Source organism: Hibiscus syriacus, unplaced genomic scaffold (genome assembly GCF_006381635.1).
Source record: "Hibiscus syriacus cultivar Baekdansim isolate YM2019G1 unplaced genomic scaffold, ASM638163v2 tig00113721_pilon, whole genome shotgun sequence".
Classification (NCBI taxonomy): domain Eukaryota; kingdom Viridiplantae; phylum Streptophyta; class Magnoliopsida; order Malvales; family Malvaceae; genus Hibiscus; species Hibiscus syriacus.
In genome coordinates, this window is record NW_024063468.1 from 487,276 (window position 1) to 498,366 (window position 11,091).

Sequence of the window (11,091 nt, forward strand, 5' to 3'; positions counted from 1 at the left end):
TGCGATATGGATATTAGAGAAAGATTTAGACAAGACAGAAGATGTGGACATTGTAGAAACTCATGACACACTAGAAAAACATGTCCACTTCTGTTGTCATCAAGTAACAATTGATGAAGAAATGATGTATTTTATTGTCAAATAATAATTTTTCTACTTTAATTTGCATTTACTTCAAATTAATGTCATTTGATAATCACCGATGAAGATTAAAAAAACAAACACAATCATTAAATTTTAACAAACTAATAAAAATAAGTATTAAATGTTAAATGATAACCAAATTACAATAACTGATATTAAATGGTAATAAAAAACGAACTGAAATACATTAAAAAAGTCCAATAAATTTAACAAAATAAAGTAAGTATTAAATGAGAAATAATAATAAAAATTACAATTTAACAAAATAAAGTAAATACAAATATAATAAAAAAATAAAATCTATCGATGCCTGCAACGCGAATGTGTTCCGCAGGGCGGTGGCTGTCGGTCTCGATGAGGATTTCTTCGTATCACTTGTTCTGACTCCTCGCTATCATCATCATCACCGTCATCGTCGTCGTATAATAAGGACCCTGGAGGTGTATGACTGACTATCCCACCTCCGTATATGAGGAGCTGATGACAATGAAGCACCTCCGTAGAATAAGGACCCTGGAGGTGTATGACTGACTATCCCACCAGCCTGCGAAAACTGGGAAAACTCATAAAACCCAGACATCGCTGAGTGTGAAAACTGTACAGGAGGCGGTGTCTGTGCTGCGGCCATGGGTGATGAGGCTGAACTCGCCAAATATCTAGCATATGAACCCAAAGTCGGGTCTGCAAACATAGACCCATAATAGCCTCCAGGAGGGGTCATCTATGACGGTGGCGGTGGCGGGGTCATAAAACCGGGTGAAGACAGCGGCGACATCTGGTAATGGAAAGGCGATGGCGGCATCATATATGGTTGCGGCATCATATATGGCTGCGGTGGCTGCTGGGAAGGTCCTGCTGGTACAGCTGAGGATGAACCAGATGCACATGCTCTCCGTCCACGAGTCGGGGGACGATGGTGCTGTGTCGGTGAACGTCTCTGTCGACGTCGTGGAAAGGTCTACCCTCGTGCATCCTCGGGAAGTAGAAACAGTTTCCAGTTACTGTTGAACCACTCATAATAATCCTCAGCATACATCAAGAGGTCATAAAAAATGGGCTCTCTACGGGGAATGCGCCGATGTCGATCCTCCCACAACACGACCCACCCATGATGCCTAACCAGCCAATCTGTGTCTGTTTTGTCGTGTCTGTCTAAGCTATGCAACTCGTCCATATTGCGAGGTGCTTCCGGAATTGGTTGAAAACAACCAAACTGCCGGAGCACGCGATCACTGGAGTGCCACTCGACGGTCGCATAACAGATCAGAGGGAACATCGCCATCCAAACATCTAATGGACCCCTCAACTCAGGTGGGATCACCGCCCTCACATCATCAGTAGAATATGGCACCCATTCAAACTAAAACAAATAATATATAATTTTTATCAAAATAATAATCTAATTATATAATTATAATCTAAAATCGATTTTTAAACATTAAAATTCACACCTGTGTGTCAGCCTTTTGATCGATTAGCACCCTAATCTTTTCTAAATCATCAGGTAGCTCCTGATGATTTTTCCTATCATTAGACCACCTATTCAAGGGAAAAAATTTGTTATACGCTGTATAAAATTATTAATATACAAAATCAGTTTTATAATTACCTCAGAAGTAGTGGAAATACGAATGGGTTCTTCACAACGGGACATAAAAAGGGCAATCGATACCATGGCCAAGACTGCAGCAGCAGGAGACATCCGCCGATAGCATTACGCCTATAGTCAGTGGCTCCAAACATCTCTCTGTACAGCAAAGCCAAAACTGTCGAGCCCCAACTGAATGATCCGGCGAGACGAAAGTCGCTAAGATATCGTAACCACATGCAGTGAACTAGGTTGCGCGATTTGTCTGGCATCAACAACCCTCCTATCAGCTGCAGTATGCATGCCCGTGCATACATCTTAACCTCATCCTCAGAGGCGTTTGCGCTCAACTCCCGAAAATTGACATCTAACCAATTTAACGGTATCCTACCTCCGATAAAATTTTCCAGGACACGTCCTAGATTATCCCGACACAAAACAGTCCAAGAACCGGAAGCTATCCCCGATATCACATCTCCATCCACCAGAAGCCCCAGGTGCATAGAAACATCCTCAAGCGTGATCGTGCACTCTCCGCACGGAAGATGGAATGTGTGGGTCTCCGGCCTCCACCGCTCTACTAAGGCAGAAATCAGGTATGGCTCTATCTTACAGTGACCCTGATATCTACCTATATAACCGAATCCAGCCTCTACTAAATACGACAAGACACGGCTGGGTGTCGCTAACTTAAGATTTCTAATAAAAGGATCTAATACACGGTCCTTCTCCTAAAAATAAATAATTACAAAAATTAATTCTTAATCTAATAATCATGCATTAAATAAATCAACTAAATATTACTAATAATTTAAATTAAATTAAAACGTTAAAATGTTACCGTATCAGTAAAGTGTAGAGATATATGATTTCCATCCGAGCGAAGTAGACTGCCTTCCATTATATATCTGCAAAAGAATTATATTAATAAAATATTAAATAAAGTAAAAACATAATAGTAAAAATATTATAAAATATACCTTAAAAAAGAGAGTATTTGAGAGAAATTTAGAGAATTTAAGAAAATTTAGTGTGATAAAAGTGATTGAGGATGGGGGTATTTATAGGGAGGATGGGGACGTGAATTAGGGGTATAGCGCGCCCCCTGCACCGCGCTATACCCCACGTGTAAGATATATAGGTATAGCGCGCTGTAGGGGCCGCGCAATACAGGTATAACGCGCTGCAGGGGCCGCGCTATACCCACGTGGCGCCATCTCACCGTATAGCGCGGTGCAGGGGGCGCGCTATACCCCACATGGCGCCAAATCATCGTATAGCGCGGTGCAGGGGGCGCGCTTTACTGCTAAGGGTGTTAGATCGGGAAATATAATCTGACCGGTGTTAGATCGATAATATTACCGGTCACCAGTGATATATCGAGAAAATCGCCTATTTTTAGTGCACAAAAAATAAGTGATTAAATTATATCGCTTTTAACGAAAAAGTGTCTAAATTAGTTTTGATTGATCTTAATGTTTAATCTTATAAACGTTATCATTTTAGATATTCAGACCGTTAAGGATGTTAATTTTTTCCGTTAAATGACACATATCACAATTTGATGATTTTGAAATTTATTTTTTAATTTTTAAAATATTATTATGTTTATTTAAAAACACTAATTTCTCTTAAATTATAAAAAATCCTAAAATTTCTAAAAAAAATAAATCATAATCTTAACATGTTGTCGTCGTCCTTTTTCGGACATGAACATCTTCACCAACGTAGTTCATGTCATCCTCCTAGTCATACATCATCATAGTTGCCGACAATTGGTCGTCGAAATTGTGTTAGATCGTGATTTTCATCCAAAGGTTCACAGGGTATAAAATGTCGATTCACTGTCAGATCGATCTCGATTCTATAGGGGTTTTGATTGTCGGGGGAAGTGAGGTCGGATAGAGCTTTGACGATGGTAAAGGACGATGAACGTGGGTTTAAGGGGTAAAACGAAGGTTTTCAAAGTTTTGAGTTATTTTAAAAATTTTATGTTTTCTTTTAATATATATATATATATTAATTTTTTAAATTTTCAAATAATTTTTTTAAAATTATCAGATTTTGACACACATTATTTAACGGGAGAAATTAACATCATTAACAACTCAAACTTAAAATAGTAACGTTACACATTGTGACGAGTTAAAAAATACTTTAAACATCTATTCGTAAAAATATATAATTTAGACATTTATTTTAGTATTAATATATATATATATATATATTGATAAAAGCATTCTTTGTTTAGATATATATGCCATTATATAATGGGAATAAATGTTTGAAAAATGATGTCGTTTATGTCAACGTGTATAAAGTAAAGGGTTTTAGGGTGGGAGTTAAAAATTGGGAATTAAAAGGCATGCGGGTACTTTCAGGGTTTAACCAGATAATTTTCAACTTGTCCAAAACCCTCTCGCGCCCTCTCATGGCTACCTCTAACCTTACTAGGGTTTCTTCTCCGGCTTACTCCACTGGCTCCCCCGCAAACGTTCCTTTTAAGCGCGTTGGCACTCACAACGGAAGTTTCCACTGCGACGAGGCCATTGGCTGCTTCATGATTCGTCTCACTGACAAGTTTTCCCACTCCGAGATTGTCCGTACCCGAGATCCCAAGGTCAGTTTTTTTGCCAAACATTGTAGTGAAGTTAGAAGAAATGGGATTTATGAAACGGATTTTTTTTGGGTCTAAATATGTGCTTCTTTTGCTTCTCTGTAAAGCTTTATTTTGTTTGCAAGTTTGATACAAGTTTTGCCTGTAAATTACAAAACTTAAAATCTAGAGCCGATTGGGGAAGTGGGTTGTTTATAATGGGATTCTTGTAGTTTATTTTGTTCTCCTTTGGTGTTTATGCTTCTGCTTTGAAGGTCCTTTATAAGATTGATCTGAGTTTGCAGGTATTGGAGGGGCTTGATGCTGTGCTTGATGTTGGAGGCGTATACGATCCTAGTCATGACCGATATGATCATCACCAGAAGGGATTTGGGGAGGTGTTTGGACATGGTTTTAATACAAAACTTAGCAGTGCCGGACTCGTTTATAAGGTATTCATTTCTTCCATAGGGAAATTGGAGCTTCTTTTCGTGGTTCTCTCCTTTTGCTTCTTGTGCATTGTGGTCTGATACAACTTCTTGATATAGTATAACATGAGCAATGATATCTTTTGGTAGATTATTATATTTTTTCATTAAGGTAATTTCCCCTGTATTAAGCATTTTGGCAAGGAGATAATAGCTAAAGAGCTTCAGCTTGGAGAAGATCACCCGGATGTGCTTAGATTATTTCTGGCCATTTACAAAAGCTTCATGGAGGTACTTATATGCTTGTTTCTTTAATGTTTGACCAGAACTTCCAAATCTTATATGGGAGTAGATTAGATGCTATTTTCTTGGTTTTTCCTTTCCTATGCTTTAGTTAAGTAGTTGTGATTTAGATGTTCAACTGGGATATTGTTTTTTGTGTTTACCAGGCAATTGATGCGGTTGACAATGGCATCAACCAGTTTGATACTGACAAGCCTCCAAGATATGTGAACAATACACACTTATCTTCTAGGGTAGGAAGATTAAATCTAGACTGGACAGATCCTGATCAAACACCTGAGAAGGAGAATGAGGCTTTCCAACGGGCAATGGCTTTGGCCGGTAGTGAGTTCTTAGAAGTAAGGTTCTGCCAAAAGTAAATTACCTAAATATACTATTATTAGTATGGTCTTCAATTTTATGGATAAGGATTTTTTTCCCCATTGCCTTCTGTAGGTAAAAAAGAATGTACTGTACTACTGTATTATTCTTCATATTTTAATAGTTTGCTGGCCTTCAATTTTCAGTGTGTCCGTTTTCATGGAAAATCATGGTTACCAGCAAGGTCAATTGTAATGGAGTGTATTGCCGAGAGATTTGATGTAGATCCTAGTGGTGAAATTATGGTTTTGAAAAGATTTTGCCCTGTAAGTAGATGTTTCTCATTTTCCTCCTGTAATTTTCTTCTTCAACTAGCTCTGCATAAGTGTATGGTATGGATAATTCCTTCTCTGTAATCTGTTTATGCATATCTTGAGAGGAAAGCAAGCTATCTTATAGAGAATTGTTTGTTCATAAATATACACATTCTGGTCCTTCAGCTGGTTTGAACTTTTATCAAATAACCTATGCAACTTCCAGTAGTATGCGAGATGAATATATTACTACAAGTGACCGTGTCTTATGATTGACTAACCATTAGACATCATTTTTTTACAATTAAGTCTAATTTCATTTCGCATCCAACAGTGGAAACTTCACTTATTTGAGCTTGAAGAGGAGCTGAAGATTGAGCCTCCTATTAAGTATGTTCTTTATGAGGTATGCACCAATCTTCCTTTCAAACAAGATTTTGAACGTGTTAGTCCTAGACTAAATAGTGTTGTCTGGCTGTTTACTGTTGTTTCCCAATCATCCAAGTTGCAGTTATTTTTGCTATTTTCTGGAATTTTTAGATAGTTTCTTACCAGACTCATGATCCAGGATGAAAGAGGCAAACAATGGCGAGTTCAGGCAGTTGCAGTATCTCCTGATAGTTTTGAGAGTCGGAGGCCATTCCCTGCTCAGTGGCGAGGTTTGAGGGATGATGAGCTCTCAAAAGGGGCAGGGATTTCTGGCTGCGTCTTTGTTCACATGAGTGGGTTTATTGGTGGAAACCAAACTTACGAGGGTGCTCTGGTGATGGCAAAAACTGCTCTAAAGATATGATATTGGGAGATTGCTTTTTTTTTTCTTTCACTTGGCATGGCATCTTTTACATGATTTTATGAAAGGATTTTTTCATATACCAAATTTGTGGCTTTATCCAGTGCTGTATGATTCATTTGAACTTTTAGGATGAAATGAAATCTGAAGGCTTTTCTTCTTTTATTTCCCTATAAATGAGCCAATGAAGTCTTAAGCATTGAATTCTATGCCTGGAGGAGGAGCATTATATGTTTTCCACATCCTTTTAGCCAGAACAGGAGTGCTTGGAAATGTTGGATTGAGAACTGATTATGGTGGCTTCATTATGCAACTAAGTTTTTTTTTGGAACTTGATCCTTGATTTTTTTCTGATTCACATTATTAGTCTTTGAATTTGATATTTGGTTCATTTTAGTCCTTTTGATACAATACTAGAGTTGTCAAAGATTAATGTGGATCTGAACAGAATTTAGAGATTAAGATAGAAAAAATTATTTTGTTCAAAAACTAAGATAGACTAGAATAATGAGATTAATTTAGAAGAAAAAAGTCAACGTTGAAGTAGGTGAGCCAATCGCAGGTCCTATTTCATTCACTGATACTTTTTGGTTCAGTGAAAAGTTTTGATTATGTTTACTCAATTTTACCCATATATTTTATACTCCTTTTACTTTACAATTCTAACGTCGAAAGTGTGCTCAAGCTCCATTGCCTTCATTTTACGTGAAATTTTAAGCTTGCAAATTCTTACATCGGTTCAACTATGCTCAACTTTCAATTGTTCAAGCCTCGGTAAGAAATCAAGATTAATACTATAGAAAGGTTCAACGGCCCTCAGAACTAACCATGTAAGGCCAGGATTTGATGTTATTTTCAGCCAGCCATATCGGCATCTACAGCCATTGCCCTCTCTTCAGGAGCAGCAGGGTCTGCAAACTGCAATCTCGCCTCCGTGGCAAAGGGGCTTCTGGCAGCACCAGAATCTATTTCCAGAGCAGAAGCTTTGGGAGGAGAGGGAGGTTGTACCTCTACATGTGGGTAGGCAGCCTTGTACCTTGCTCTTAGCCCTTCATCAACTAGTCGAACCCCGTTCAGCTGATTCCCGAGTGATATCCATCTGTAGAAAGGAGACTCAAGAATACATTAGGTACTGGGGGACAAATACAGAATATATTTTAAGCATTGAAACCTTCTAGGTTCAACTCTTGATCCCCAAAACATACATCCCATATATGATAATATATTTGAATAATTTTAAAGCAAGAACAAGGGTCCAAGATGCATTACCCTGCATGAGTATTATGCATGCGAGCGAATAATTCCAGCTTCCTTGTCCTAGGACTTATCCTCTCTAGCATAGGGTACATCTGCAGAGTTAAAGTTTCCGTTATGGTAAGTTATTGACCTACATAACAGGCCATTGTAAATACATAAGCACTAAAACAGCACTAAAGTTCAGCCGTTTATGTAATGAAATGATATTGTGAGATGCACAACATTAAATTTCAAAATCAGTATCTATGGTCATCAACATCCTTAAACTATCATTTCTGACATCAAGTGGTAAAGAAATAATTGTAAACGGGCTAGCTAAACATGTAGGGTGTGTGAAATATAAGTTCCACAAACCTCATCTGGCTTACGGCTAGTCTCTCGAACCTCGGCAACAAGGACATCTGTATCGATATTCTTGTTTATTTCTGGATTTCCCTTGATTCCTACAAGGCAATGTTCCTTACTATGATTTAACCAATGACCCGTTCTTCCTGTTCTAATTATTCGCTGAAGTTGATTCGTTTTCACCCAAATAATCTCCTCACACCGCTTGTACCCCCATTGTTCCAAACTGCAAGAAGCACAATTGCTTTTACATACATGAATAACAGATTTAAGGCATCTCTCGTCAAAAATTATAACTTGAAAAAATTTATATGTTAAAATTAGCAAACATGCAGAACAAAGCACGAACCATTCCCGCCCTAGCTCCATTGCACGTCCAGTGACCCAAAGGAAGATCAGACCATCAGTCTGCAATGCAGGAACATTAAGATTCCGCATCTCATCATCAGCCATTGTTCCATAAGGCAACTCCATATGAATATCCCATGGTGGATCTGCCATGATGACACCAAACTGCCCCAAAATGTCCATTCTAAAATTCCGGATATCACAACTAATCCATTGTGATTCACCAAGCTCCACTTCTGAACAATATTCAGCACGTGGAAGCTTCAACTGTTTCTCAGGACCAAGATCGTTGTGTGTTTGGTCAAGCTCGTAATGGACATATTTGCATGTCTATTGAACAATATTAAATTGACATTAATCTCAAGTAGCAGTTGTAATAAGATGGCAACAGAAAGAAACCTAGTAAAAAAGTTGATATATTTAGTATAAAAATAGGTTACCTTCATATGTCGGCAAGTATCTAGAAATGAACAATCCCCTAAACTGATGTCAGTATGAGGAGCAATTCTTCTTTTAAAATGAACCTGAAAAGAGATCAACAAATAGTAATACAACGTTGCAAATAGGCAAATCATGAGTCATAAAAGGATCCTTCTAAAAGCTAATGATTTTGTGGAAGTTCAAATGACAGCACCACATAAGACGTAGCCATATACAGCAACAACCATTACTTGAACCCGATAATAAAACTGTGGGTTAAAGCTCAATGATGCAACTTTTCATCCCTACTACTAACAAGAACCATAACACAGGTTTTTGCTAACCCTTTTTTAGTTTGAAATGTAGAGAAACTCTTGCGGGCACATGACTATACTGTCGAGGGACGAAAAGGCCGTGGTGCAGTTTAAATTGTTGCCATACCTTCTTACAGGCAAGAAAAGTGCCAGATTGCCTTTGACAGTCCTCCTTTGTTAAAGATGAACAATACTCCCTCACTTGAGAACCTCCTTTGCTTTTAAACTATACCAAGTGATTTGAAACACTCATCAGCTAAATAAACAACAATGAGATGAAAACGATAAATTAAAAGAAAAAAACTAAATGAAACCCAATATACCTTAGCAGCCACAGCTGTTTCCTTAGCAGTTGGGCGATTAATGATGTTCAAAATCTCCTCACCCGTCTTGGACTTCTGCATTTCCTTGAACGACTTCTTATTCAACAAAGCTTCCAAATCCCTCAAATCATCTTCTTCGGTCCTTTGTCTCTGCGCCGGCAAAAGGCCGCTGTTTGGTGCCATCGGCGGTCTACCGATCATCCACATTCCCCGACCTCTCGGGCCTGCCATCGGGCCACCCGGCGGATACATCATACCAGGGTCTCCCATCCACATTTCACCCATGGGTCTCGGTGCTAGCCACTCGTTATTACTGTTACTATTGATTTTCAAGTTGACACTTTCGTTAGCGTTGTTTAGTCTCTCTCTTTTTGGATGATTTTCAGGTTCTTCAGGTAATTCTCTAACTAACCGGGTTTGATCGATGCTAAGTACCATGACCCTGATTTTGCCGCCGACGTCAAACTCTTCGATCTCGAGGCCGCCGTTATCCTCCGCCATTGACCTCAAAGCCATCTCCACCGCGAGAATGGCCCCAGAATCGCCACCCACTTCACGCATCGCAGCCTTATCCGCCGCGGTTATAGTCTCGTCGTTCTCTAACTTCCTCAAAACCGTAGACGAATCTATCGGTTTGAACGGTACTCTCTGAAGCAAACACTCCGCCACCATCGCTCTTACCAACGACAACGGGTTGTCGCTTTCGTCAACGTCCTTATCGCCTGGTTCGGGCTTGACGAGGGCGAGCTGTTTCGGGTCGGGGACGGAGTGACCCGGCGGGTGTTGGGGCGGGTAGGAGACCCTTTTAGGCGTGGGGAGCGGAGAAGTGGGAGAAAAAGGGCGGCGGTTGAATGCGGATACGAAACGGAGGGAGAGATCGAGGGTGGGAACGATGTTAGGATCCAGGCTTTGGAGGGAGGCAAGGAGGTCGAGTTGAGTGGCACGTTGTTCTTGGATTCGGGTTTCGAGTTGGGTCCGAATGGATTTGATGGTTGCTACAGTGTCTTCGCCGCCTGTGTTGCTCTCCATAGCTCTGCCGTGTGTTGTTGCTGGGTTTGGGTGGGGTTTACATGCGTAAAACCTGCAGGGGATTTTAGGATGTTGGGCTCCTGTTTACCGGTTAGCGGCTTAATATGTAGTTGATCCACCGAAAACAACACAAATTGTTATTCTTATACCTTTTTTCCAACGGTGATATATTTATCTTCGAATACCTACTTAAATATTTTAAATTTGGAAATTTACTTTTATAATAATATTATTTAAATTTAAATTTATACAATTATATAATTAAAATTCGCATAATTGAATTTCATGATAATATGTATTATATTTGTTTGAGTAAACTCACGTATACATGACAGAAGATGTTATCTAAAATTAAATTATTTATACGAATCAAACGATTATAATAATTAAAATGATAGTTGTGATTTTTAGAGGTTTTAGCTTTGAAAAAAAAAACTCTAATATTTTGTATACCACGTGGAAAATGGTAAGAGATGTATTGCAACTTGTTGCATATTGACGTTTAACAAAGACATGGTATTTTACATACAGCTGATTAGGTACTCTAGCTTCAAATAAAGATGGGGTGATCGCTGATTACGGTATCAAAAAT

At 38.9% G+C, this 11,091-nt stretch overlaps 2 protein-coding genes across 2 annotated transcripts; one reads left to right on the forward strand and one right to left on the reverse strand.

The window, feature by feature from the left end:
* The first annotated feature begins 4,108 nt into the window (after positions 1 to 4,108).
* Positions 4,109 to 6,554, forward strand: LOC120186891 (MYG1 protein-like). Its single transcript, XM_039190724.1, has 7 exons — positions 4,109 to 4,352; positions 4,634 to 4,780; positions 4,949 to 5,047; positions 5,206 to 5,397; positions 5,566 to 5,685; positions 6,008 to 6,079; positions 6,242 to 6,554. Exons 1-7 carry the CDS (start codon positions 4,164 to 4,166, stop codon positions 6,464 to 6,466), a joined length of 1,044 nt encoding a protein of 347 aa, XP_039046655.1. The 5' UTR covers positions 4,109 to 4,163; the 3' UTR covers positions 6,467 to 6,554.
* Positions 6,555 to 7,143: 589 nt separating this feature from the next.
* On the reverse strand, positions 7,144 to 10,550 carry LOC120186807 (N6-adenosine-methyltransferase MT-A70-like). The gene is made up of 7 exons (XM_039190650.1): positions 9,471 to 10,550; positions 9,275 to 9,373; positions 8,854 to 8,937; positions 8,415 to 8,743; positions 8,075 to 8,291; positions 7,733 to 7,812; positions 7,144 to 7,562 (listed from the first exon to the last, which is right to left on the reverse strand). Exons 1-7 carry the CDS (start codon positions 10,497 to 10,499, stop codon positions 7,319 to 7,321), a joined length of 2,082 nt encoding a protein of 693 aa, XP_039046581.1. The 5' UTR covers positions 10,500 to 10,550; the 3' UTR covers positions 7,144 to 7,318.
* Positions 10,551 to 11,091: the final 541 nt, after the last annotated feature.

What these genes read in the sequence shown, in the direction of transcription:
- LOC120186891 (XM_039190724.1), top strand. Translation starts at nt 4,164, where the DNA reads ATGGCTACCTCTAACCTTACTAGGGTTTCTTCTCCGGCTTACTCCACT. An exon ending in TCCGTACCCGAGATCCCAAG is followed by an intron (nt 4,353 to 4,633) that starts GTCAGTTTTTTT and finishes CTGAGTTTGCAG; the next exon opens with GTATTGGAGGGGCTTGATGC. An exon ending in CCGGTAGTGAGTTCTTAGAA is followed by an intron (nt 5,398 to 5,565) that starts GTAAGGTTCTGC and finishes TTCAATTTTCAG; the next exon opens with TGTGTCCGTTTTCATGGAAA.
- LOC120186807 (XM_039190650.1), bottom strand. Translation starts at nt 10,499, where the DNA reads ATGGAGAGCAACACAGGCGGCGAAGACACTGTAGCAACCATCAAATCC. An exon ending in ATACTTGCCGACATATGAAG is followed by an intron (nt 8,744 to 8,853) that starts GTAACCTATTTT and finishes ATTGTTCAATAG; the next exon opens with ACATGCAAATATGTCCATTA. An exon ending in ATGGAGCTAGGGCGGGAATG is followed by an intron (nt 8,292 to 8,414) that starts GTTCGTGCTTTG and finishes TGCTTCTTGCAG; the next exon opens with TTTGGAACAATGGGGGTACA.